Raw genomic sequence first — 26,841 nt, forward strand, 5'->3', positions numbered from 1 at the left:
ACGCGAATGTCTCGTGAGAATGGAGCAAACTGTCTCCCCGCGGGTGTGGGGCTGGAGGCTGAGAGAGTCGCCCATTGTTTTTATTTTTAAAGAGATGGCTGTTTCGGCTCCTTTTGGCCCCGGAAGAAGCCCCCGTTGGGCCAGATGAGATAAAGGAGACACGTGTGTGTGTGTGTGTGTGTGTGTGTTTTAGGGGCGCCTGATTAAGTGATGAGACAGGAAGCTCTTTGTGGGGGTACCCCACTCCCCTACTTGCTGCATAGCGATTGCTAGCGCCCAACGGGCCAGGAACTTTTTAGGTCCACCCTGCCGGAGGACCTTCCCTTGCAGTGGTGGGAATGGGGTGTGCCTCAAATCAAGCTGTGCCCTGTCCTGGGCTTGGTGGAACACGGAGGGAAGTAGCGTCTTGGATTCGGCTATTGCCTTCAGTGGGAGGTCCCTGACTTTCCCCATCCCCCCCAGTGGGGCGAAGCTGCCCTGTCCACCGATGTAGCAACCCCTGACGGAGGACGGGGATGCGCGCGACCAATACAGAACCCGTGATCGCCCAAAGTTGCCCTCCAACTTTGTGCCACAGTAGCAGTGCCTTTTCTTCCTGATAACTTGTAAATGTCAGATACTTGCCTTATAGCAGGCACGTCCAACAGGTAGATTGTGATCTACTGGTAGATCACTAGACGTCTGTGGTAGATCACTGGCTCCCCCCAAAGAAGCTAAACAACTTGGTCTCCCCTAAAAAAAGCTCAACATTACTGCCTTGCGCCCTCCAAAAAGGGGCTTTCCTCCTCCCTAAAAAAACTTTGACCTGAACCCAAAAAAAGGGGGGTAGGTCACTGCAAGTTTTTAACTCTGTCAGTAGATCGCAGTCTCTTGGCAGTTAGCCACCCCTGCCTTATAGCAAGGAACATTTTTTAAATTTTATTTTTAGTCTGAGAGCTGCATATAAGCTGAACTGGCTCATTCTCTGCCGCCACCCCCGTACTCCACAAAATGGCAAATTGGTCCCTTCCCCCACCTGGTAATGTTCTGACTAGGTTGCTTTTCTGACAAAAAGGGGCTGCAGGGGCTCAAGGGGGCCAGGGCACATTCCCACACTTGTTTGTCCTGGAAGTAATAAATAGGGTCAACACATAAATTGGACACAAAAACTTTTTTTTGGGGGGGGACAAAGTTGTTGAGTGAGGGCAGGCTGTAAATTTGTACAATATTAATTATTCAAAAGGGATCCAAACCCTACAAAAAAACACACCTTCTGAACGTTTCATTAATATTATGGTAGGGGGATAGCTGGAAGATCACTGCTGAGGGCTCAGAGGCTTCTGGACTCTCCACCGGAACTCTCTGCATAAGCTCTCTTCTCTCCGCAATGGAGGCCAAACCACCCATCACTATAATGATAAAAAGCACAGTCACTCCCAATCAGAACTCTCACCAACTTCCTGCTGAAATAAGGTGCCGTCTGCAGCAAACCAGCAACCTACTCTTGTCCCCTCCCTTTGCAACATATGAGTAACAGTGTTAGAAACTGAGATAAGAAAGCTAGGAGCTGAATGGCACCTTAAACCTAGGTTATGGGCACACTTTTTTTATAACAAGAATACAAAGCTGAAAATGAATAAACTGCAGTTAAAATATTATGTTCATTTTTCACATGGTGTGGTCCTTCCCTTGCCCATCCCCCTAATATTCTTAAGAGGGTCTCTCCTCCAGGATGATGCTGCCCAACCATGAGAGTGACTGGCCAAACACACCTTTCAAGGACCACTCCCCCACCCTGTAATTTGCAAGAGGACAGGGTGTGTGAAGAAGAAGAGTTTGGATTTGATATCCCGCCTGTCACTCCCTTTAAGGAGTCTCAAAGCGGCTAACATTCTCCTTTCCCTTCCTCCCCCACAACAAACACTCTGTGAGGTGAGTGGGGCTGAGAGACTTCAAAGAAGTGTGACTGGCCCAGGGACACCCAGCAGCTGCATGTGGAGGAGCGGAGACGTGAACCCGGTTCCCCAGATTAGGAGTCTACCGCTCTTAACCACTACACCACACTGTGTGGGTAAACACACAGTCACTGCCGTCTCCCCTCCCCGCTTGGGGTGGGAGTGGGAGAGGCTAAGTCACAAGCACAGCATTGTACCCAGGTGGCACAATCTCCCTTCTCTCCCACTTCACACACATTTAACAGTATGCTGGCTCAGGAACTGTGTGCTCCAGTTGCAATTCCTCCCTTCTGCGTGTAAAGCAGGGAGGTTCACCCCATTACCCGCAGAAGTGGCTGAGATGCTCCTGCATGGGGTTTACCTCTTTGCTCTGTCCTTGGCAAGCGCCATGACAGTTAAGGCAACATGTTAAGGCATTCCTAGTATTGTTTGTAGCGGGAACACATTAATCCAGTGCCCCAGGCTCAGATGCTCTCCTGGGATTCCTGACTGGGGCTCAGCAACTTCATTCCTGTGTCTTTGCTGCTCAGAATCACCTCCATCCTGGATGCTGCTCAATAAAGGCTGTGAACTTGCATATTTGTTGATATGGCATGATAGAGAGGGATTGGAGTCTGAAGAGCTCAGGCACTGTTAGGGGGCAGACGAATGCCCCACCCCCACAGCCCCAACTCTTGACCCATTCCCCTCCCTTTTAAAAAATTCATTTAAAAAAACCCAAGTTTTCTTCCAGGGTGGCTGTGTGAATTGCAAAACACAATGCAGGTGAAACCACAACCATCCACCTTAATTTGCCCAGAGGCTGTGGCTGCAGAGACAGATGTGGGAGAGACATGTTTTGTTGCAGCTGGGGCAGATGAAGGTGTCCAGCTGTGCTGCTGCAGATGCACCATGGTGATATTCAAATGTGTGGGTGTAATGGGTCTGTACCCCAGTCCTTTAAATACTATGGGTTACTTCCTGCTCTCCCCTCTCAGGTTCTCTGCAGGCTTCTCAAATCACTTGTGGGAAGCAATGAAGAGTCACACTGAGATGCTGCCCAGCAGGGCTGGCCAATAGGGCAGAAGAAAAATTGGTCATGGGGTGGGGGGAGAGTGGGAGGCTAAATACAGGACCCAGAAGATTGGTCTATGCAGTGCTCCCCTGATCTGCTTAGGTACGTATGAATGAAGGAAGGGTGGGTGTCCTGGTGTAAGGTCATATCCTGCATGGGAGCCTGTGACCCCTGCATGGCAAACACAAGCTGTTCTACCTCTCCAGGGTGCCAGCCCTTCATAATCAGGAGTTAAGGCAGTGGGGCAAGGGGCGGAGTAGCAAAAGCCTCCTTCAGTGCCTGACTCCTGTGTGCTGCTGTGGCCGTTAGGACCCTGCCCTGTGGAGCTGCTGGTATTGTGGCCTTGATCTTTCTCTTTTGCCCCTGACTAGAGGTTCCCACCCCTAGACATGCCAAAGGTGAGTAGGGGGCAGAGGCTCCATCTCCATCCCCAGCTCCCCAGCCCAGTGCCCAACATGAGGCATGCCACAGCTGCTGTTGTAGGGTCTCCTATCCCGCCCATTGGCTCCTTGTCAAAAGACTTTCCTTCCCTGGGTGGGTCTTGAGCCCTTGGCCCAGGAGGGCTGTGGGATCCCTGTCCCTTGTCCCCTGTTCCCCCTATGTGTGGAGACAGACAGTAGCAGGTATCAGCTGCAAGGCGGGTCTCTCTGGCATGGGAGTGTGTTCCCTATTGTGGTAAATTCATGTTTGTGTGTTGGCGTCATCATCAGGACCATCCCAGGTTGCCATGCTTTGTTTCTAGGGATGCTGTGAACATTCTTGTCATTTTGTATTGAAAAGAGGACGACCCCTTTTGGAAAAATGGAAGCGGAGTTGCAGCGACTCTAGTTCCAACTTGAATCGGAGCAACGAGGATTGGGTGCTGCTAAATCTTTCACGGTTTTTTGTTTGTTTTGTAAAGCAGGAACGCCTGGCTCGAGCAACAAAGAGGAGGGAGGCAGCAGAGGTCTGATGCGACCTATCAGGTTGAGCACGGGAAGAGCCCGCATTCAGGGTTGACCCAGCAGCATCGGAGCGGGGAGGGCTTCTATTTATGTTGGAGTCCACTGGAGTGGTCCCAGTGGATCGGACTGCCTTAAACGGGACATGACTGTCTTAAATGGAACTTTACTTTTAGTATAATATGTATAACCACGAGCAGTATAAGATCAAAGCCGCAATCCTGTGCATGCTTATTTGGACACGAGCCCCATTTAAATTCGAGGTATAGGGGGGCTCATTTCCAAAGAAACCCACAGCGGAAGCCTCTTGCGCCTTTGATCTGATTAGCGCACCGGGGCAGTGGAACTGCGGGCTCCGGGACCAGCGATGCCGCCACCGCCTTGGGGCTGCGTTTGCTGCTGTTCCAGGACAGGGCAGGCACCGTCGGGCCAGCGGAGCCGCCTTGATCCAGTCCCGGGGCAGGATCAAGGGGACGCCCGGCGATGACTGCTGCTGTTGCCCCTCCGGCCGGGGGCAGCCTGCCCCGCGCCCAGGAAGAAGCCGGGCCAAGCCGGGGCGAGGAGGCCTCTGGGCCTGAGGCAGGGGGCTCCTGCTGGGCGGGCCCTTTGGCGGCGACGGCGGCCCCCTCCCCTCCCTAGTGGGCAGCGGCGGCGGCTCCGGCTCCGCCCCGCGAAGGCAGGCCAGGGAAGCAGGCGCGGCCGCCGCCACTTCGACTCGGGCAGGCGGAGAGAGGGACAAGCCGAGCGCCTCTGGCGAATCCGCGGCTGGACAGGGCGCAGCAGGTGGGCGCGGCGGCGGCTGGAGGGAGCGAGGCGGGGGGCGAGGGGGTGGTGGCATAGCCCCGGCTTTGTTTCCCGGCGCTCACACCCTGGCCGGCTCCGCGTGGCAATCGCCTGCCAGCGGGAGCAGCCGGAGTAGGACACGGCGAACCGACGCGCGACTCCTCGGCTGCCTGCGCGACGGAAGAAGGCGTCCCTTTTTTCGGGTGCGCGCGCGCAAAAAGAGCTCAGACCCGTTTCTACCTCCCCCACGCCGGGCGCGGGCTGAGACCCTTTTGACCCCCGGGCAAGCGGGTTCCCTCACCGGTCCTGGGAGGCAGCGAAAGTTTGCCCGCAGGGGAACGCGCCCTGGAACTTTTCCCCCCGACGGCAAAGGCGGAGCTGCCGCTGCGTCCAGACGCGGTTACCGGGGGGCTTGAAAACCGAGCTTGGCGGAGGGAGGAGTCCCCTTCCCGGCTTCGCGGTTAGAAGCGCGCTGTGCAGCCTCGCCCAGGTAGGGCAGAGGGGGTGGGGAGGACCTCCCCGTCCCGTGCAGCTTCCGACGCGCGGAGACAAAGCGCGCCGGCCCAGCAACGCCGGGGAGGGGGGCAACAAAACAGGCCAAGGGGTCTCCACGTCTCCGGAAGGCCTTTTCCCACCTCCACTCTTCATGTCGGAAGCAAATGTGTGAATGAGCGCCGTGTGGGTCAGAGGATGCGGGAGAAATATCGTGGCAGGAGAATTTGCGGAAAGTTGGAATAATACCTGGGGATTCCATGGCGCTTTGGTAGGGGGTGTCCCCCTGTTTAGTACCTGAGGCAGGAAGCCCAAATGGCGCTGACTCGTCCCTGCCAATGGTTATCACAGAAAACTCCGACGACCACCAAGAGTTTTGTGCTAAACAGCTGGCCTGGGGGGGCCTGCAAGGTTCCCCAAAATCTGACGCTTGGGGCAGTCTGACCCTGTTTAACGGTAGGTATGCCTGCCCGCAACATTCTCCAAGGTTTTGAGAGTAAGACCAAGTTATAAAGACAAGAAATCCCTTGCCTTCCCCCAAGACCCCTTCCATTCTGATCTGTTTTCCACTCCGTGTCTTGTGAGTGGCAAAGACCAGTTGAGAGCTGAGCTTGGGGGTCCGGGTTACACCCCCCCCCCGCCAGCTGCTGCATGTGGCTGTGTCCATCTTCAACACCAGCCCCATGTCCTTGGATGTGTTACAGGATTTGCAGGGTGGGGGGAGCTCATACCCTCAGGTTCAGGTTGCTGCTTCGTGTGTTATGAATCTCCTCGCCCAAGAGAGAATTTTCTTCATGTGACTGTTGAACCCTCAACTGAGAGTTCTGGACGCTCAAAGAAATTTTGGAGAGGGGGTTATATGTGGGAAATGAGCACAGCCAGATGTCCCTTCAATTTTGGACAGGATGACAGTTTTGGTCAATGAGACAGAATGATTCAGTCAGGTTCTCTTCCATCCCAGTGCAGACCCTGTCCCAAATGGGTGTGTCCTAAATATGACTATGCTCTAATTGACAATCTTGGGAATGTAGGTGCTCCAATTACAGGGTTCGGAGGAGGCAGTACAGCGAATATGGCAAATAAGTTTTGTGCAGGCACTGGAGCCAGCTGTGGCCACAAGGGTCCCACAGTTGACTTGGCATAAGATATTGAGTTGAAGCATCAGGCTTCTTGATTGTTAATGTCTAACTAACATTCCCACCCACCCACAACATTTGTAAATGGATTCATTCCAGCTCTTTTGTTTTTATGGCTACTGGCTTAAATGAACTCCCTGTGAACAGACGCTTTGTGCGTTATTGTTTTTTGAAAAAGTGTGCTGGGAATCAAGTTTCCAGGATTTCCAGATTCATTCCACTGCCACCATGCTCTTTTACCCTGCCTTCCATGTTTGCTTTTCCTGCGGAAAGGGGAAGCCTGCCCTCTCTTCCTGCTGCTGCTGCGGGTGTCTCTGGGCTGTCCAGCTGTGGACAGTTCAGGGCTGGAGGAAAGGAAGGATGTGTTGTCGTTCACAAGGAAATCCACTTTTCTGAGTTTGTGTTGTGCCCCAAGGTGACTGGGCTCATCTCTGCAGCACATGGGGACACCTTTTCATCTTGAGTCAGCACGGTGGCTGAGTAATATATTTCCTACATGGTTTTCTTAAATTAAAATATTTCATCCAAATGGCTTCCAACATAATTGAGAGAGAGAGAGAATATATATATATATATATATATATATATATATATATATATATATTCATACCAAATGCAATGCAGTAAAAGCAACTGCCTTTGCACAAACAAGAAACTGATAGGAAATATGAAGCCTTGAGCCCCCAGGCTGCCTCCTGACTTTAAATGTTCAGAGATTCAGACAAAAGGAAGTCCTTCCTTGCTCAGTGCATAGTTATATTATGGCATTCACTACCACAAGCTCTAGTGATGGTCACCAACTTGGATGGCTTTATAAGGTAATTAGATTAGTTCAGGGAGGATAAAGCTTTGTTCTCCCTTTGCTGTTGGAAGCTGTATGCCTCTGAAGTTGTTGGGAATTATAGGTGGGGAGAGTAGATGTTATGCTCAAGTCCTGCTTGTAGGCTTCCTATAGGTATCTGGTTAGTTTGCAGTGTTTCTCTAACTTGGGTTTCCAGATTTTGTTGGACTACAACTCCCATCATCCCTAGCTAGCAGGACCAGTGATCAGGGATGATGGGAGTTGTAGTCCTACAACAGCTGGAGACCCAATTTTGAGAAACACTTTGAACCCCACCTTTCCTCCAAGGAGCTCAAGGTGCTGTAGTTCATACTACTCTTTCTCCACATTTTGTCCTCACAACAATCTTGCAAGGTAGGTTTAGGCTGTGAGACCATGACCGGCTGGCCCAAGGTCAACCTGTGAGCTTCATGACCCAGTCTCCCAGGTCCTAGTCCAACACTTTGCACCACACTGGCTCTCTAGTTGGCTGCTATGAGAACAAGATGCTGGACTAGTTGGGCCTTCAGCCTGATCCAGCTTCAGGGCCTTTCTCACGAGAAGCCACTGCTTTTAGCTTCACACTTGCAAATGCTCCTTGGTGGATTATGACCTCCTTCCATCCAGGGATGCTTTCCATGCCTTCCAAAATCCACTTGAGGATCTCATTCTTGCTCTGCAGCAAAACATGGCAGGAGAAGATCTACTTTAGTAAGGCAGGAAGTTCTCATTTGGGCATCTTGGCCAAACTCCTCTTGTAGGGCTTCTGATAAGCTTCCAAAGAGCCCAATGTGATTTCACTCTGGTTCAACACTTGGGTGGCAGGGGAATCTTATGATGTGTGAATACTCTCATCTCTTGTTTGCTTAAAAGCAGCTGAAGCAAACTGTAAAATGGGTGTTCATGCCACTTAAGTTGCCCTCCTCTTGGTCTAGAACTGGAGACCTTGTCCCGGACTCCTCTCTTGTTATGGCAGCACTGAGCATAAGGGACAGGTCTGTTTAGCTAAATGGGTGGCGTTTTAAGGAGCTGACAAACATGGGTGTTGCTGGCTCAAACCTGGCCTGCCCCCACAGGCTTGTGCAACCTGCTGAGTGCTGGGCCTGCAGCTGGAAGTCAACGTGGTCTCTTTGCATAGATGCCTCATCATAGCTAGATTTTGACTCTCCTCTTTCAGTTAGGGGAGGCTTGCTGGGGCTGAACCCTTGAACATACCCAGCCAGCCTGCGCTTTCTGTGCTGGAGGGCTCCTTGTCATTTTGGGCTAGGCTGGAGGCCAGGCTCCAAGGCTGCTGTTGCATCAGTGTTCTGGGGGCAGCCTTGCCTTATCACACCAAGAGATCCTCAGACAAAGGAATCCACTGCAGACGATAAACTGACTAATCTATTTGAGACAGTGCCAGCATCATATTGGAGATGCCAATCTGGCACCTCGTCTGGTGACTCTTCCTCTGCTGCCAAGTCTGTGGTTGCCTTTCCTGGAAGGAGCATCTTTGAGCTTTGGGGCAATCAAAGCCTGCCTTGACTACAGGAGACCCAGCTTGTGGTGGTGGCGGCGGCAACATTTCATGCTCTCTCTCTTTTTTATTAGTATCACTTATCCAAAGACATATAACTATGAGATATTTGCACTCTGAAAGGAGAGGCATTTGGAAAAAGGTGAAGCTGCAGATACTGCATTCACTCTGATGCTTAGGGAAATGAGAGATATGAACATATGAAACTACCTTTTACCAGGTCAGACCATTGGTCCAGATAGTTCAGTATTGTCTACACTGACTGGCAGCAGTGGCTCTTCAAGCTTTCAGGCAACCTTCCCTGGAGATGCCACTGGGGATTCAACCAGAGACCTTCTGCATGCAAAGCAGCTGATCAACCCCAAGCTCTTGAAACTGGTGGCTCTCTAAGGCTGGGAGGCAAGAACTGCTGAGTTTAGGCACCTGGCTCCCAAAGGGGAACCTGATACACAGAGTTTCTGTGCTGAGATGCCCCTTCCCAAGGCAGGGTTTGGATTTTGGCAAGGGTAGCTCCTTCGGTGCTCAACCCTTCTTCATAGGGTGTTGAGTACCAGAAGGCCTGGGGGCTTCACGGTTGTGCTTATGCCTCATAGGGACCTCGGGGGCAGGATCCTGGGCCTTTCACACATGCTTGTGGCATATTATGGTTGCTGGACAACTACTTAAAGCACAGAAAGAGTACTGTATGTGCAAAAAGGAGGTCTGTGTGGTACGGAGCACAGCTTAACTCTGGGGTGTCCCCAGAATGCCGTATAGGCTTGGTGGTGGGATTGGCACACATTTCGCTGTTTAGCTTTGGAGTGTCAGAATCTGGTGCCTCCGAATCCTATTGAAAACCATTTCTTAGCCGTGTGCTTCATTATTATCACAGTTACGTCCCACCTTTGCTGCAAGGGTCCCAAGGTGGTGTACAAGGTTCTCCCCCTCCTCATGGTATTCCCACAACAACCCTGTGAAGTAGGTGAGGCTGAGAGGCAGTGACTGGCCCAAGGTCACCTAGTGAGCTTCATGGCCAAATGGGGATCCAAACCCTGGTCTCATCCAGGTTGTAGTCTGGCACTCTCACCAATACACCATACACTTGACTTGGCTGTAGGAACTTCTTGGCTGTCTATCATCTTTGCAAACACACTCCTTTTCTACTAAAGCACCACATTTGATTCCCTGCAGGAGACACTGGACCCTTTCAGTCCAGAATTCAAAAGATTCCTGTAAATAGAGGCTGAGAGGCAGTGACTGGCCTAAGGGTCACCCAGTGACCTTCACGACCAAGTGGGGATTTGAACTCTAGGCTCCCAGGGCCTAGTCTGACATTCTGACCACAACACCTTGTTTGACGGCGTTGCTTGCACCCAAAACGAGTGGGACACAGTGATTCTGCACGAGACGTGGAGAGGGCTGTCCAGTTGAGGGGCAGGGACAGGCTGCAGGTGGTTTGGGGGTTCTGCATCCTGCTTCTCCCCACATGGGAAGCCCTCCGCAAGGCTGCTGGAATAAGGCAGCGGATGTGGGGCTTCCTGTTGTGGGAAATGTGCAAGGCAGAAGAAGCAGTGTGCAGACCCAGCCTCTGTTGGCTTCCTCATTTTTACTAATATTTATTTGTTCAGCTCTTAAAGGGACTCGTGCTCAGTGACTCATTACAGAGGAGGCTGGAGGTGACTGGGAGGAAGGTCCATGCTCTGCTGGGCTGCTGCTGCTTGCAAGCATTCAAAGAACAGCAAAGACCTCTTCACGTAGCACACCAAGTTAAAGGATGCAATCCACTCCTACTTGTTGTGATGGATACCATTATGGATGGCTTTGGAAGAGGATTAGACAAAGGCTATTGATTCCCAGTTGCCACAGTGGCTGTGCTCTGCCTCTGAATGCCAGTTGCTGGGAATCACAGGTCTCAGATCCTGCTTGTGGGCTTCCCATTGGGGCATCTGATTGGCTGCTGCAAGAACCTGCTGATCTGTTAGAGGGACCTTTGTTATGATGCAGCTGCAGGGCTTTTTTGTGTTCTCATGTTAAAGACAAATGAATGACTTGTTTTATTTATTCCTTTATTATTATTTTATTATTGAATTAATATCCCACCTTTTCCCCACTGAGCTTACCTGCTTCTCCTCCCCGTTCTTATTTAATCTCTACAACAGCCCTGTGAGGTAGGCTAGGCTGAAAGCCTGTGACTGGTCCCCAAGGTCACCCAGCGACCTTCATGGCCAAGTGCGGATTCGAACCCTGGTGTCACTTGTCATAGGCCGACCCCGTCACCACTGCACCACAGACTTGACTTGGCTGTAGGAACATATCTTAGCTGTCTATCATCTTTGCAGGCACACTCCTTTTCTACTAAAATACCATACAGTGGTACCTCGCAAGACGAATGCCTCGGAAGACGAAAAACTCGCAAGAAGAAAGAGTTTTTCGTTTTTTGAGTTGCTTCGCAAGACGATTTTCCCTATGGGCTTGCTTCACAAGACAAAAACGTCTTGCAAGTTTGTTTCCTTTTTTCTTAAAGCCGCTTGAAGAGGTGCAGTTGTGACGGACCGTGCTTCGCAAGATGAAAAACCGCGCAAGACGAAAAGACTCGCGGAACGAATTAATTTCGTCTTGCGAGGCACCACTGTATTTGATTCCTTGCAGCAGGAGACACTAGACCCTTTCAGTCCAGAACTCAAAAAATTCTGGTCAATAGTGTTTCTGCCCAGCAGCACTTGGGCAGGCCAGACAGTCTTGCTTCTTCTTGGTGCCCAGTGTTTTTTGAAAACTAGAACCAAGCCTGCGCTCAGTGTGCCACAAATAAGCTCTCTTGCCTGCCAGCTACCCTTCTATGGCAAGAGGGGAAATTGCTTGCTGAATCAGCCCCCCCAGCAAGAGGATGTGGCACAGGAAATGGAAGCAGCTTGGAATCCCAGCAGAGGGATCTGCAAAAACCTCCCCTCCCCACCCCAGCAACCTGGCCTCTCTCCCCATGGAGTGCCCTTCATTGCCAAGCTGGAGCCAAGCAGCTGCCTCTGATGACAGATTCAGTGGGGCTTCCATTGTTGCACAGCCAGGATTTTCCTCTCTGTTGGCATTCATCGCTACAAATATGGCCAGTCGCAGCGAAGAGGAACCAGTGAAGGTAGAGTGAGTGTTGATGCCTCATAGCTGGAAAGGATGGCAGTTCTCTCATTGCTAACCATCACCCTGCCTGTCATTACAAGGCCAGCTGGCAGCGTGTCCCACCCCAGGAGCTTGGGATGACCATACTGCCCACTCTTTCCATGGGGCTCAGTCACAGTGCCATCTGTGTTCAGTGCCAGGGCCCATCCTGCAAATGGGTGCTCCTGTGGGCATGCAGGACATCCTTTGTCTGGATCGCCGCTCTGTAACTTGTAGCGTGAACAGTCCCACATAATCCAGATTTCCAATAGGTGGTGGAATTCCCAGCCCTAGGCAGGCTGGCTTGAGCCAACAGCACTCCCCACCTCATTTAAAACTTAAGCAGGACCTCTGGGAGGTGGGTGCACTTCAGGCTTGTCAGATCTCCTTGTTCTTTTTACTAGAACTCCAAGATCTGCCAACCAGAGCCGGGTGCAAAGACACCGAATTAACACACTGGATTCCTTGGAGAACATTCTGAGCCCAGGAATTTGCTTTCAGTCCTAGAACTAAATTGAGCTCATTGTCCTTTCTCGGGTCTGTCTCTCTCACATACGTCCAGCCCTGCCTACTCTAGGTAGTCTTCTCTTCACCAGGCTAAACAGTCCCAACTCCCTCAACTGTTCGTCTTCAGGCTTTAATTCCAAACCCTTGATTATCTTGGTCGCCCTCCTCTGCAAACACTCCACCGTGTCAATATCCTTGTGGTGCCCAGAAGTGGACACAGGCCTCCAGGGGGGTGGTCTGACCATGGCAGAAAAGCAGCTCTTTCCTTCTTTATTGGCTGCTCCTGCCTTGGTGGGAAGAAGCTGCCTTCCTTGTGTAACTGACTGGGGAGACATCCGAAAGGGTTAAATGTCTCTGAGCACTAGGAAATCATTAACGAAGGTGGATCCAGGGGAGGGGGGTTCCTCTCTGGAGCTACGTGCCTGGCTGGGCTCACCCTGCCTGCACCTGAGTGATGATGGGGCCATGGGAGTCTTGCTGAGGACAGGCTCTGTCGCTGCTTCTGGTGTGTTTTGGTGGAAGCTCTTCTGCTGAGAGCACCTCCTTATGGAGGAAAAAGGGCGTGTTGGGGCAGCTCAGGACTGTCCGGGTCTGCTGTGCTGCCCCAGCATACTGCTGTCTTTGGGGAACGAGGCTCCGTAAGGTGGCTGGGGCTGGATCTCCCCTGTGCTCGCCTTTCAAGGTGATGGGCAGCTCTGCTGCAATCTGGAGGTCGTGTAAGAGGCCATGCTAGCTGGTTTTTCTCTGAACCTGGGAAGGTCAAAGGTGCCTCCTGAAGGGCTGCCTGAATTTATGTTCAGGGTTGAAACAGCCACTTTGGGAAATGACTTCAGTGTTCCTATTTGGCCATTGAACTTCATATGGAGGGTTCACAGTGTCCCTAAGAGGAATAGTGGCCAGTATTTCTTGCAGGACCTGAAAAGCTTGGAGCATCTGTGACCCTGGACAGCTCCTCAAGCTGGCCCCAGCCTCAGGCCCATGGCCCTTGGGGAGCTCCTCCTGGCTTCACCCAGTGCACACCCAGGCCCGCTCTGAGACCCCTAGGTTACCTTTGGCTGGCAATTATTCAGGCTAGTGAGGCAGCCACAACATCCACCCCTTTCTCCCCCCCGCAGTTTGACTCAGCAGCCTGGAATGTTCCTTCTCCAGCTCTCCTCCAGGGAACCATCACTCCTCCTTCCTCCCAGGAGACATCCTGGGTTCACAGGGATGGGGCATCTTTCATCCGAAGAAAGTTCCTTGTTGGGAGGTCCCCATCTGGCCCCAGAGGGTTTCCTGGTACAGCAAGGCTGTTGCCGTTCTGTTTTTCTCCCGGAAACGGGGGCTGCTTTGGGGTTTTTCCAGCCAAGCCAGGAGCTGCAAGCATTGCCCTCTGCCCTGTTTCTATAGGCCATTCCACCCGTCCATCAGTTTTGGAAGCTCCTAAGCCCCTGAGAGAGCCCCTTCATGAGAGATCTGGCGGTGGAAGTCCAAATAGCTCTCTGGGCTGCTCCCAGCCTTTATTGCCTGGTCCCCTGATGGCAATTGGGGCTCAGCCCTGCCTGGGATTTGGACTTGTTCCAGGCATTTTCCATGCTATGCAACAGAGGGGCCTGCTGGATGCCCTGGGTGAGGCGTGCTCTTTCTCTCCGCGTGTGACATCAGACACACCCTTTAGTGTTTGTGCGCACATGTCTGCAGAGCAGAGTTGAATGTCATGAAAATCCTTTTTGACTGTCACAGCAGCCCCTGGGAATCGTAGCTGTGTGAGGGTGCTGGGAATGTTTTTACTCAATCCTCAGCCTCTCTGCAGAACTGGGTATCCCCAGAAGGAAAGTTTTAAGAGGCTTCAAACAGATCCAGATCTGTACTTCTGAAAAAGAGAGGAAAGACCTCAGTATAGCTTGGAAAACCTTCATGCTGCTCTTGACAAAGTGTTTCTGGATGTTTGGACTGAGAGGTTCAAGGGACCTTTTTCATTGCATTGGTCCCTTGGGCTCCTTCACCCAACCCAGCACCCCTGCCCAGATACCTCTCTGGATCTGTGTCTTCTGCACCCATTTCTCAGCATGTCATGGGAAGGTTTGTAGTGGGAAATGAAGGCTTCTCCACTGCACAGAGGATGCCTCTATGCAGCTTGAGTGTAATGTGTTGGCAGCTGCTTTTTGGGGACTCTGTCCTTCTAAAGCTGCCCAGGAAAGAAAGTTTTTTGGCTTCCCAACTGGGGTGGCTTTACCTTCTGGGGCTGCAGCACCTCCTGCAAGCTCCACATTTCTCTGGGGCGACTGATCCATCTCAGCACCTTCGCAGCCTGGCAGGTGGGTATTGGTGGTATTAGCCCTCCCAGGACACCCTCCCTGCCACTCTGCTTTCTAGCTACAGCCTTGAGCCAAGAACAGTTGCTGCCTCCAGGTCTCTAATCTCCCCCCCCCACACTTTCATTGAATGTTTGGCATCTCCCAGACTAAAAATACAACTCCAGAATAGAGGCAGCTCTTGAAGAGGGGTCCCCCTTGTGCCCCGTCACGTGGCCGCACAAAATGTCAGAGGCAGCTGACCCCCTCTGTCTTGGTGCGTTCCCAATTTAAGAGCCTGCCCTTTCCCACCTGCTGCTTTCACCGTCCTCGGGAGATGCCTCCCTATTCTTTTTTGAGCCTGGATCGTGCAGGGGCAAAAAATAGACTGGAGGATTTTCACATCTGCCTTCCTTGTCAACCTTCAGGCCCCTCCTGCCAGCCCCGAGGTCTCTGCATGGTGTCTGGAGAGATGAGGCGCCAAACTCCAGGAGAAATGGGTGGTGTGTGTGTGGGGGGGGGGGTTGGAAGACCATCTCTGTTTGGTTTGATGTAGGGCTCAGGTACAATTAGAGAGGCAAGGGACCCCATTCTGGAGTATGGGGGGTGTCTTTGCATCAATGGTTTTCCTTCTCTGTCACTGCTTTCTTTTGCCCCCAGCTTTGTTTGTGATGTGTCAACTGCACCTCTCAGGCGCTGCTTGCTCACCTGCTGAGCTGCTGACATTGTCCACCTGGATGACCATTCTCTGGCGCAGCCACCTCCCCCTTGACAAACCCACCAGGGCCCTTTTTCATGGGTTTCTGATAGTGCCTTTTGTTTTCAGATGGCCTGAATCTCATCACTTACTGGATATGAATGCCGTCTGCAGCAAAGGGCACTTGGGCGTATTTTTCAGCACATGGAAAGATACATGAGTGGGACTTGATGCTTCCCCAGTTGCCTGTTGCTTATAACTTAAAAGCAACAAACCGTAGAAAACAAACACGTTCACACTTGGGACTGTGCACACATGCAGACATGCACACGCGTGCACACACACACACAAGCCCTAGCTTGTCTTCCAGGGCACATAGAAGGAAGTCCTTCTTCAAGCAGGGCGTAGTTAAAATGATGGAACTTGTTCCTGCAGGAGGCAATGATGGCCACTAACTTGCATGGCTTTAAAAGAGGATTAGACTGATTCATGGAGGAGAAGGCCATCCATGGCTACTAGCCACAATGGCTACTCTCCCTTCACAATTGGAGGCAGCCATGCTTCTGAATACCATTTGCTGGAAACCAAAGGAGCCCTGTGAGTTCTTGTGCTTACATCCTGCTTGTGGGTTTTCCAGTAGGGCATCTAGTTGGCTACTGTAAGAGGAGGATGCTGGACTAGATGGGCCATTGGCCTGATCCAGCAGCAGACTCTTCTTACATTTCGGTGAGAATGCATTCAGAACGTGCATTTGGAGAGGGTGGGCCATGTTCCTTGTCCCTCCTTGTCTCCCTTGCCTTGTTTGTGTGCCAAAGGGGAAATGGAGGCCCCAGGGAGTCCTCCTGCCCAGCTGCATGGAGAGGAGAGCTTCTGCTTCTTCAGCTTCTGCTTTGGGTTGGTGCCTGCTGCCTCTCGCCTGCTGTGTGTGTGTGTGTGTGTGTGTGTCTGTCTCACTAGCACCACCCAAACCTCCTGCAGCAATGCTCTTAAGCAATCCTAGCAGAGAGCAGGACCTGGCAGCTGGAGGATGCTTACCTCACCCGACAAAAATGCTCTGTTACTCAGAAAATGAAAACTGTCTGAACTTTCTGGGCTGGGAGGAATTGCTGGTGGTATCTGTTTGAACCGCACAACGGCAGAGGTTACAGAGCCTCCGCAAAGGGGTAATTTCGTAGCTTCTCGAGCGCCGCGGAGACTGTGAGCCAGTGACTCCTTGGCTGGGAGTCCGAAGGGACCTCGGCTCATGCTTCAGCCTGCTGCTCAGAGAGGTGCTAGAGGAAACCCAGAAAATGACTCACCAACTGTCAGGAGTCTCTGCTTGACTCGGGTTGCCTCCCAAATACGGGAGCTCCTTTCCAGTTGGAGAGAGGTTGCTTCTGATAGCTGCGCGGGCCAGAGGAACAGCGAAGGTCAAGGCCTTCCAGTGGAAAGCAGACACCGCTATTATGAGCTTGACTGCCATTTGGAGGTTGCCTGTGTCTGGGGTGTCATTGAGTGCTCTTGAGAAAAGGAGGGTTGAGTTGCCATAGGGAAATGCCATCCCCACTGGCAATGGGCCCCAACAGGAATGCCTCCTTCCACATTGCCCTTGTGACAAGGGCATGTCGAGGGGCTTGTGTGTGCTGTGAAAAGGGCTGGTGCCAGTGCTGTGCCCTCTTAACACCTGGTGCAAAAAGCAGGGCATCCGCTAGGGAGGAAGCAAGGAAGCCCTCTTTGAAGCCAGCGGGCGACATGTCCTTTTCAGTTATTTTCATTTTTATGGGGCCTTCTGATTCACCTAACCTTGGCAGGCCAGAAAAAGTGCTTGTGTGCGCAGCGAATGGAAATTGTGACCAAACAGCTTAGCATGTAGGAAGACAAACGTCTTCCTTCCAGTGTTGCAAGCTGTGCCTGTGTGGGTGGGTTGGAGATGCCACTGCTCTGAGTGTGTGTTTCCTTTCAGTTGAGCAAACAGTCGCTGGCTTGTCTCTCTGCAGGTGGGTGAGGCAATGTGACTCACCTCCAGCCTCTTCAACCCACCTGGCCTGTGAGGCCCCTGTGCAGAATGTAGGCCCTTTGCTCCATGGCACTGCAGGGTGGGGGGCCCCTTATAGGCTCTTGGATCATGCCCACCACACCCCTGAGTCTGTAGCTCTTCCTGTGGGTGTGTGGTGGAATTTTTACCTTGCCTGCCTGTTGCTAGCAATTGTTTTCGTCAGCCCTTTCACAGTATCTTTCTCCATCAATTGTACATCCTACCCAAAATGTCACACATGGAGCTTGGGTGGAAGATTCTGTGTTGCATGTGTCAGCCTTCCTTTTCCACCAAGATTCGCCTGCCTGTAAGCAAACATGGCACAAGGAGAAGGGGACGACAGAGGACGAGATGCTTGGACAGTGTTCTTGAAGCTACCAGCATGAGTTTGACCAAACTGCGGGAGGCAGTGGAAGATAGGAGTGCCTGGCGTGCTCTGGTTCATGGGGTCACGAAGAGTCGGACACGACTAAACGACTAAACAACAACAAGCAAACATTCCCTTTTCCAGTGGAAGAAGGCCTCCATGAGGTAGTGATGCCACCTGCTGCTGACATGGATGGCTTTAAAAGAGAATTGGACAAGTTCATGGAGGGTGATCGGGCTCACGATGGCTGGGTTCGGAGTCTGCCTGCCATCGCCACCACCAGAGAAGTGAGGACAAGTGGTGGCGGCTTCCTGTAAGATCTCGCAGAGCTCATGTGGGATCTCGCCAGAAGCTGCCACTATGCGATCCCAGTAAGCAGGGCTTTGGTGGGAGGGTTGCACCTTCTAGTTTCCCCTCATGTGGGAAGATGGAACAGGTTGCCCCAGGCCATGGTCTTACCTGCCCTGCCAGAGGTAGGAGGCCTTTGAGTACCATGGGCTGCTTGGAGTAGCAGGTGGGGATAGCCCTGCCATTGACCTGCTTGGTGGCTTTCCAGAAGAGAGGCATCTGTCTGGCCCCTGTGATAACAGAGTGCTAGACTAGACAGGCCCCCTTTGGCCTGATCCAGCAACCAGGCTCTTTATGTGTGCAGTGGTTCTCAGTTCAAGAAACCCTCACCCATTTTAGCAGCACAAGATCCCATTTGGCTCTGCAACTTGGCAGAAATCCTCGCAGGGTTTTGAAAAAGCCAGCGAGGAAGCCGTGCCTGTTTGACTAATGCAGACGAGAAACCCCAAAGGGGGCAAGCTGATGAGGTGGGTGCTTTGGGGTGTCAGGTGTGCAAAGGTAGCTTTTCCCCTCTTGTGCCTCGGCTGGGGAAGACATCCTCTGGATCGTCTCTTTAAGGCAGTGAGGGCCAGCCACTGGGTCGCTTGTCTTCTCTGGAGGCCTTCCTTACGGAGGGATCTTGTCTTTTCTAGGCTATTTCCACCAGTTTCTGGACTTTCTGATCTCTCCTCCTAAGAAAGCAGAGGGAATTCCCTCAGCCTCGACCCTTCAGGCCGGGAGAAGCCAGACTTCTGCTCTCTGCAGTCTTGTCCAGTTGGTTTTGTGGGCAAGAGCCTGCTGTTTTCCACAGGTCGTGTGGGCAGCACCCTTTAGCCTGGTCCTAAATGGATGGACTCAAGGCGGCCAGGTGTCCCATAGCACCTCCAGACATCTCCCAAGAGGATGGAATGTTTTGCTTCAAATTGGCATCTCAGAGCAAGCAACGGTTTGTTGTGGCACCAAAAAGTCGAAGTGCCTGTTGTTGAAAGAACACTCTGCTCCCCGCTCCGAGATCCCTTAATACCACCTGGTGCCCTGGCCAGCAGAGCCTGGAGCTGTGAGCCGCTTTCCTTCTGCAGGCTGCTCAGAGGAAGGAGTTGGCAAGGAAGGAGCCCTGGTCCCCATGGGGAGATTTTGCAATGGCAGAGACGGATTTGCAGTTAGCTCCGGCTTGTGCTGGGGCTGTAATTGATACCAGATGATGTGTGCGCGCGCCCACTCTCACCAGGTCTGGAAAATCTCAGCTGTGCAGATGGAAATTCAATCCACCTCTGCTCTGATGGGGGAAGAGGAAAAGGTGCTCCGTGTTCCCCTCCTGCCTGCAGCATCACCCGCCCCCCAAGTCACACTCTTGGAGACCCCTTTCCCATCCCAAAGGGCTGCCATTTGCATCCCTGCCCACGGCAGATGGCCTGGATTCCTATGCCTGCATGAGGGATGGTAAACTGAGTGACTTCCTGCTCATTAGGATCTGGTGCTATTCCAGATTTTGAAGGGCTTGCCTGTGTGTGGGGGGGGACAGGGGGAGGACTATGGTTGTCTAATAGTCTGGAAAACGGATCAGGATTGGTCTCGGCTGCACTCTCTCCCCCTCCCTGCCATGGCTTCCCTTGAACTCTCACTGCTGCGATATCGGGCGCAAGAGGACAAATGTGGGAAAGCTGGCTGTGCTGCAGCCCAAGAGCTGCCACTGTGCCTTCACTTTTGGATACCTGATTTATGTCCCTCCCGCTGGAAATAACTCCCTCCTAAGCTGCAGCTCTCCAAACAAAGAGCCACAGCGAGAGGGACTGTTTTGACCAAATTTGGAGAAAACTTTCCTTCAGTCGTTGAGCAATATCAGCCTGTTGCCTCTGCCGGCCCCCCTCTTCTGCCACCAGGGAAACAGCAGCAGCAGCAGGACGCCGCCCTGTCCTGGGGAAGATCCTCAAAGATGGAGGCTCAGCGAGGGACAGTTGTGGCACTTGATTCCCCTTTGGGTGCTTAGTAAACGCAGCAGAGCCCTTGCCAGAGAGACCTGTCTACTGGGGGAGCACCCAACCGCTGGTGTCTCCCCCTTTGTGCAAGGCTGAGACAGGGTGCCTCTGTTTCCCTGGGAGGGCTCTGTTGCTTTGTGGGCAGCGGGCTTCAGGACCCTGAGAAGACCCCGTTTCTGTGTTGTGCCTTCTGTAAAATGCCTTGCAGCCTGTCCTGTTCTTTCCCCTCGTCCTGAAAGGCCACTTCCCACAATGCCTCTTGCTTCTTGGGTGGCCATACGCAGGTCCTGCAGGAATTCTGAACCCTGGAGCTCAGCTGACCTTCAGGGGTTTCCGAAGCAAAGTTGTCCAGCTGATACAAGCCTGGCGTGTGGGCCTTGGTTGCACACATTGCCTTGGGGTAGCACTGGCAACCCTCTTAGGTGAGCAAGAGGAGACAGACGGGGCTCTTCTAAATTCAGAAAGGAAGGTAGATCGGTGGTGTTGCCTGGGCTGGGCTTAATGCTGCCTTGGCAGTTGCAGAGAGAGAGTTTCAGCTGGCAAAGGGACTGGCCTCCTCTGGCACAGAGTTGCTCCTCCTGTATCCCGTATCCAGGAAGTCAATTCTCTTCCTCCTCCTCATTCTTTGAAAATTGCGGCTGGCTTTGGGGCAAGGCCCCACGGCAAGAAGCTTCCTAAAGCAGCATGTCAGAGTTTGTGCTCTTTGGCTTTTATGTATGGCCAGGAGTGCATTTGCTTGAAAAAGAAAAGTTACTGTTTTTCCTTTTTCATTTCCGGACAGATACCATAAAGACAGAAAGATAACTAATAACAGAAAAGCATACAAATCTCCCTACAAAGGGGGTGGGGCTTGGATAAAGAGATATAAATGCATTGGTCTGATAATTTCTCTAAAGGAAAGTTAGTGCAAAATCATATGCTATAAAAAAGCTATTTTGCATTAATTAATACACATAATAAAAACACTTTAGTAAGCGTGTTTGATTTTGAGAGGCCTTTTAGTACCCTGAGCTTTTGCATTAATTAATTTCTCAATCATTGCTGCTAGAGGCCCTTAATTACAATACCAATAATACTCCAGCGATGATAATACTCCCCTTTGCCAGAGCCAGGCGGCTGCCATCAGCAGACTGTTCACGAAAGCTTTGCTCAGATTTCGGTTTGTGAAGAGGTTCACGTGAGTCAACGGCAGGGTCCTGTTTGTGGGTAGATGTGTAATTTTTCTCCAAAAACCAGGTTCCAAAACGGCCGAGGCTGCGGCAGAACCACCACCTAGAGCAGTAATTGCCAGGTTCTGTGCAGTCCTTCCGACATAAAGGCGTTAGGGCAAATTTGAGAAAACCTCCCAGGAGTCATGTCCCATCAATGCACACAAGCTTCAGCGTGGCTTCTCTGACCTGGGTTGATACATGCCAGGTATTATTGCAGGAAGTGAATAGTCACCCAGCTTGCCGTGATCAAAGCCTTGCATTGTTCTCTTGCCCTGTTCTGTCTCCGCTCTAAGAAGGGAAGTATTTTTTCTTCTAAGGACATGTGCAGAATCTCTGGCTGAAACCTGCTTTTCCCACTGCTGGTCTAGCCATGTCATTAAGAGCTTCACCTGGTGAATTTCTGCATGTCAGGCGGCCGTTAAGAGGCGCAGCTAATAGAACCAATTTTTTTGTAAACAGCTTTGAGGTTTTTCTGCAATCAAGCGGCAGAGGCGGTCTTGAGAAATTTGAGAGCCCAAAGTTCTCCACTGTAAGCAGTATATATATATTTTTACAAAACAAATAGTATAAAACTGAAAGGAGAAGTTGAGGATCCAAGATTGCAGTCCCAGTCTATTTTTACTGGAGAGCAAGTCCTGCTACATTCATGAGCATGCAGCATTGGATTGGGCCAGATGTGGTCAAGTACTGTAACCCTTTTCCTGAAGATAATACTTGCTGGCTTCTCTACAAGAATGATAGACTGTCACTACATAGAATCATCTGTTGCAAGTACTAACACAATCATGAGTATTTTACTCAAAAAGTAAACACCGCTGTGTTGGTGAGGCTTACTCTCACATAGGATTGCACCACCAACCATTGTGTGCCCTACCCTCTACCCCTGTCCCATGGCCCGAAGGGAGCTCAGGCAGGGACTCCCATTTCAAAGCAGCATTGCAGGGGGGCCGTGAGATTTGCCTCCTCCTCCTCCCCCTCCCCTTTGTCTTTCGTTTGTTTCGAAAGGATTGAAATGTTGGAATTTCCTGGAGGCCAGGACTATGTCTCACCCTCCTCTGGTTCCAGGCCAGCTAGTCCAGGCACGCGGCAGAAGTTCCAATCTGGAGAGCAGCAGATGCCTGCCTTCCAAGGGTTCCTTGACCTCTTTGTTAGCACAGGGAACAAGCAGGAAGGGGCTGCAGGTTGCGGGGCTGGGGGAATGCAGTGATTACTCGGAAGGGGACTTTGCTCCTCTTCTCCAGGAGGGTTAGCAGAGAGAGCCCCCCCTCACTGCAAAAAGCTGGAGAGGCAACCTCGGTCCTCCTAAGCGCCTGATCTGCAGTATCAACCCAGGGCTCCTGGAACGTTTGCTGCTTCCAGAAAGGGGCAGCTGTAAGCGGGCCCCAAATGACAGGCCTTGGGGTGTGTGTGTGTGTGTGTGTGTGTGTGTGTGTGTGTGAGAGAGAGAGAGAGAGAGAGAGAGAGAGAGAGGTGACTGGATCTGTGAAACCAGAGTGGGACTTGGCACTCCCCTTTGCTACAGGGTTGAGTGGCTTCCGCATCCCTCCCCACCAGCTGAACACATGCTCAGGAACAGCCTTGGCTCAGCTTTCTGTCACTGCCAACTGGGACTTTAACCCTTGTCAGGGTTAGGAGCTGCTGAGGGAGGTGTGTGGAGCTGCACTGGAAATTCGGGTGCATGCAATTCAGTACTTTTGGAATTGTCCTTTCTACCAGCACCCCAAAGCCACAAGGGGTTGGAAGAAAGGAGTTGAGTCTCTCTTGGTCCTGCCTGCAAGCGTTTGGGTGACCTTGCTAGTCTGCCAGCCAGCAAGGCAGCAGTCCTCTCCTACTCTCCCTCTTCTCTGCCTGGGCAAGGAGGCTAACAGCCGCGCTCTTCCCTCTTCCCCCAGGACCCTTGTGCAGAGTCCCGGCCCGCAGCAGGATGACTGAAGGCTTTGACTGTGCCAGCTGCAAGGAGTCCCTCTACGGGCGCAAATACATCCAGGTGGACGAGGGGCCCTTCTGCATCCCCTGCTATGATACCCACTTTGCCAACACCTGTGATGAGTGCAAGGAGCCCATCGGGCACGACTGCAGGGTGAGGGGGCAAGGCGGGGGGAGGCCTCTGCTCAACTGACCCTGGGGGCGGTGGCTGCTCCTTGTCTTCCTGGTGCCTTTGGCCCAGGCATGAGCTGGGATCCTCCAAGCACCGGGGATTTTTGCAGTGCCCCTCCTGCATGTCAGGCACCTTTAGAAGTAACAACCAGTCCCACTGATGAAGCTGATCTCCCTCCCCTTTCCAAGCATGTGCTAAATGGATCCAGCAGGCAGCACCCCAAGGGGAATGGGGGGTCCCCTTTTGGTAGGTCCTTCTGGCAACTAAAGCGAGTTCTGTAGCTCGTGAGTAAGGGTGTGTGTGTCTGTGCAGCCTCCTGAAAGGGACCAGCTGTGATACAAGGAAAGGACAGGCTAGGAAAGGAGGACCTTTTGCTTGTGGATAATGAGATGACCTGACACCCGCCCCCCTGCTTGCTAGCCAGCAAGATGAGCTGAACAATACCTCCTTGGGGAAGGCAAATGGCTCTCTTTAACTGCTAGGCAGCATGGGAAAGGGGGGCCACCGCCTCTGCCCTGCTTGGGGGCTTCCCATTGGAGCATCTTGAGAAGAGGCTGCTGGGGCAGGTAGACCCACTTTGGCTTGACTGCACCCCCAAAATGGGAGGAAATGGGCCCACGCTTAGGGCTGCTTCTGTATTTGCTCACCGGTGACCTTTGGGGAATCATAGAATCATAGACTTGGGAGGGACCCCATGGCCCATCTAGTCCAGCCCCCTATGATGCAGCAGCGCTTTGCTTCTTGGCCTCCTAGAGCCTCTTCCACAGAAAGATAGGTAAGAGAGGGCTCCGAATTCCTCCTCCTCAAAGGTGTGCGTTTGCCTCTTCCCTCCACCCCATGAGCATAGCGTAAGGGCGTTGTTTTCTCAGACAAGCCCCCTCCCGCTGGCTCTCACTGCAATTGCCCCCTGACCTCTCCTCTCCTCCGTTCCCAACTCCAGGAGCTCTACTACGAGGACCGGCATTACCACGAGGGCTGCTTCCGATGCTTCCGGTGCGACCGCTCCCTAGCCGACGAGCCCTTCACCTGCCAGGGCCAGGAGCTGCTCTGCAACGACTGCTATTGCCGGGAGTTCTCCTCCCAGTGTGTGGCCTGCCAGCAGGTGGTCATGCCAGGTGGGCTGCTTTGCCCCTTCCCCCCACAGCCACGAGGGAGGGAGGCAAGGGGAGCCACCTCTGCAGCCGGGGTCACCACGGCTAGCGTGGGTTCCCTAGAATCATAGTGCTGTTGATTTGGCTGGGAACCCCAAAGGTCATCCAATCCAACCCCCTGCAATGCCTCACCACAGGCTCCCGGAAGCTGGAGTACAACGGCCAGACGTGGCACGAGCACTGCTTCCTCTGCAGCGGCTGCCAGCAGCCCATCGGGGCTCGCTCCTTCATCCCCGAGCAGAAGGATTACTACTGCGTCCCGTGCTACGAGAGCAAGTTCGCCCCCCGCTGCACCCACTGCAAGAAGGTGGGGCCCCGCCTGCTTTTTTAACTAGTGTGCAGGGGGAGGGGGACAGCTGGGCAGGGGGCATCTCAGGCTCTGCAGGCTTGGGTTGGGTGGGTGGACAGGGGGCTCTGTGCGTATTACTCCTGTTCTTCCGCCTGTGCAGTCAGAGGCAGCAATGCTTCTGGATATCAGTAGCTGGAAGGGAGAGTGCTGCTCTCAGGCTTGAAATCTGCTTGCCAGGTTCCCACTGGAGCAGGGGCAGATCTACTATGAAACCAATTAAGCCGAAGCTTTGCGGCCCCTAATCCCAGAGGGACCCCAGAAGCAATTTAGTCCATATCGCCTAACAATTTTGGGTCTAGTAGACCCAATTGGAGTGGCGCAACACAAATTGATTATTTTTGTTGTATATATTTCAACAGTCCCAAAGTTTGACAGTCAACAGCACAGACATTGTAAAGATGTCGGGACAACCGTATTGAAGAAGCCAACAGTTGTGATCCAAACCTCATTGCTGGTTGCATAGGAGCCCCCATGACAGTTCCAGCTTCAAAATGTAGTTGTTGTTTTTCTGCCATTGCACTGGAGGCATCCGATTGGCCAGTGTGAGGGCAAGATGCTGGACTGGAGGGGCAACCCTTGGCCCGATCCAGCACCCAGACTCTTCTTCTGTTCTCCCGCTCAGTCGCTGACCAAGGGAGGCGTGACCTACCGGGATGAGCCCTGGCACAAGGAGTGCTTCGTCTGCACGAGCTGCCAGACCCCCCTGGCCGGGCAGCAGTTCACCTCTCAGGAAGACCAGCCCTACTGTGTCAAGTGCTTTGGGAGCCTCTACGCCAAGAAGTGCAGCGCCTGCACCAAGCCCATCACAGGTGAGATCGGGAGGTGGGCGGAGCCACGGAGGCCTCCTGCGGCCCCTGAGGATGGGGGCCAGGGAGGGGTGCCCTGTTGCAAGTCCCAGCTGTGCCCACATCCCGTTCTCCATCCTCCTCTCTTTCTCCCCCCAGGCTTTGGAGGGGGCAAATACGTCTCCTTTGAGGACCGCCACTGGCACCACAACTGCTTCAGCTGCTCCCGCTGTGCTGCCTCCCTCGTGGGCAAGGGCTTCATCCCGGAGAACGATGAGATCCTCTGCCGTGACTGCGCTAGCGACCTCTGAGGCCGGGCCTGGTGCCGGTTGTCCTCCAGGCTTCCTGCATCCTGAAGCAGCAGCAGCAGTGGGGCAGAGAGGATTCTCCCTCCCTGCTTCCCTTTCCCTGCCTCTCTGTGGCTGGGCCTCGGGGGCTGGATCCACACGCCCTCATAACTTTGTCCCCAGAGGTTGTGCTGCGAGGTGGGAGGCCGCTCCCTCCCTGCGTCCCCTGTCTCCTGCTATTGCAGTCCAGCAAAGCCTGTCTATGCAAGGTCATCCCAGCATGGGATGCAGGGGGGATGCATGTCTGAAGCCGTTGCAGCCCCTCCAACCTCCCACCAACCCCTTCCCTGAGCCTCTAGGGAGGGGTCTCCAGTTTCTGGGGCTAGCAGCTCCAAGCCAAGAGTCCCCCCTTCTCCCTGCTTTTGAAGTGAGTGAGGTGGAAGCAGAGGCTGGAGGGAGGGCACCCTCTGAGGGAGGGTGCTGCTCCTCCCTGCCCCCCAGGTGTCATGTGGCCACCCATCTTTCTTCCCCCCAAGTGTTGTCTGCAGTGGTAGGAGGGGAGGGTGAGTGGACCCAGGAGCAAACTTGTCAAAACAGGCAAGGCTCCAGCAGTGGGACTCCCTTGCAGGGTGGGCGCTGAGGGTGCTCAGGACCCTTTGGGTGGGTCTTGGCACTCTCTCCACCCACAGTGACTTTGTGGCCTGCTCAGCGCTAGCTGCTCTGCCTAGCAGGATCTCCAGAACGATACCAAAGTGACCCCCCCCCAATTTTCTCCAGCTGCAGGAAGCCACTTCCGGCTCCTATTCTCTATATCCTAAACTTCCTTCCTGGCTCCTTCTCTCTCTCCCCTCTTCCAAGGAATATTTTGTCCCCATCCTGTTCGTGTACTGTGTAGCCAGTTCCTTGGATATTTTGCAGTGGGGGAGTCAGTGTGTGTGTGAGTGTTTTTCTCTCTCTGCCTGTCGGAGGTCGTGGTGGGGGGACTCCTCCTAGC

General features: G+C 52.9%; 1 protein-coding gene across 1 annotated transcript; it reads left to right on the forward strand.

Annotated features, from left to right (window-relative positions):
• The first annotated feature begins 4,578 nt into the window (after positions 1 to 4,578).
• On the forward strand, positions 4,579 to 26,225 carry FHL3 (four and a half LIM domains 3). Its single transcript, XM_053399188.1, has 6 exons — positions 4,579 to 4,712; positions 23,070 to 23,257; positions 24,216 to 24,390; positions 24,564 to 24,733; positions 25,398 to 25,584; positions 25,720 to 26,225. The coding sequence occupies exons 2-6, from the start codon at positions 23,102 to 23,104 to the stop codon at positions 25,869 to 25,871; spliced, it is 840 nt and encodes a 279-aa protein (XP_053255163.1). The 5' UTR covers positions 4,579 to 4,712; positions 23,070 to 23,101; the 3' UTR covers positions 25,872 to 26,225.
• Positions 26,226 to 26,841: the final 616 nt, after the last annotated feature.

Source organism: Podarcis raffonei, chromosome 8, assembly GCF_027172205.1.
Source record: "Podarcis raffonei isolate rPodRaf1 chromosome 8, rPodRaf1.pri, whole genome shotgun sequence".
Taxonomy (NCBI): Eukaryota; Metazoa; Chordata; class Lepidosauria; order Squamata; family Lacertidae; genus Podarcis; species Podarcis raffonei.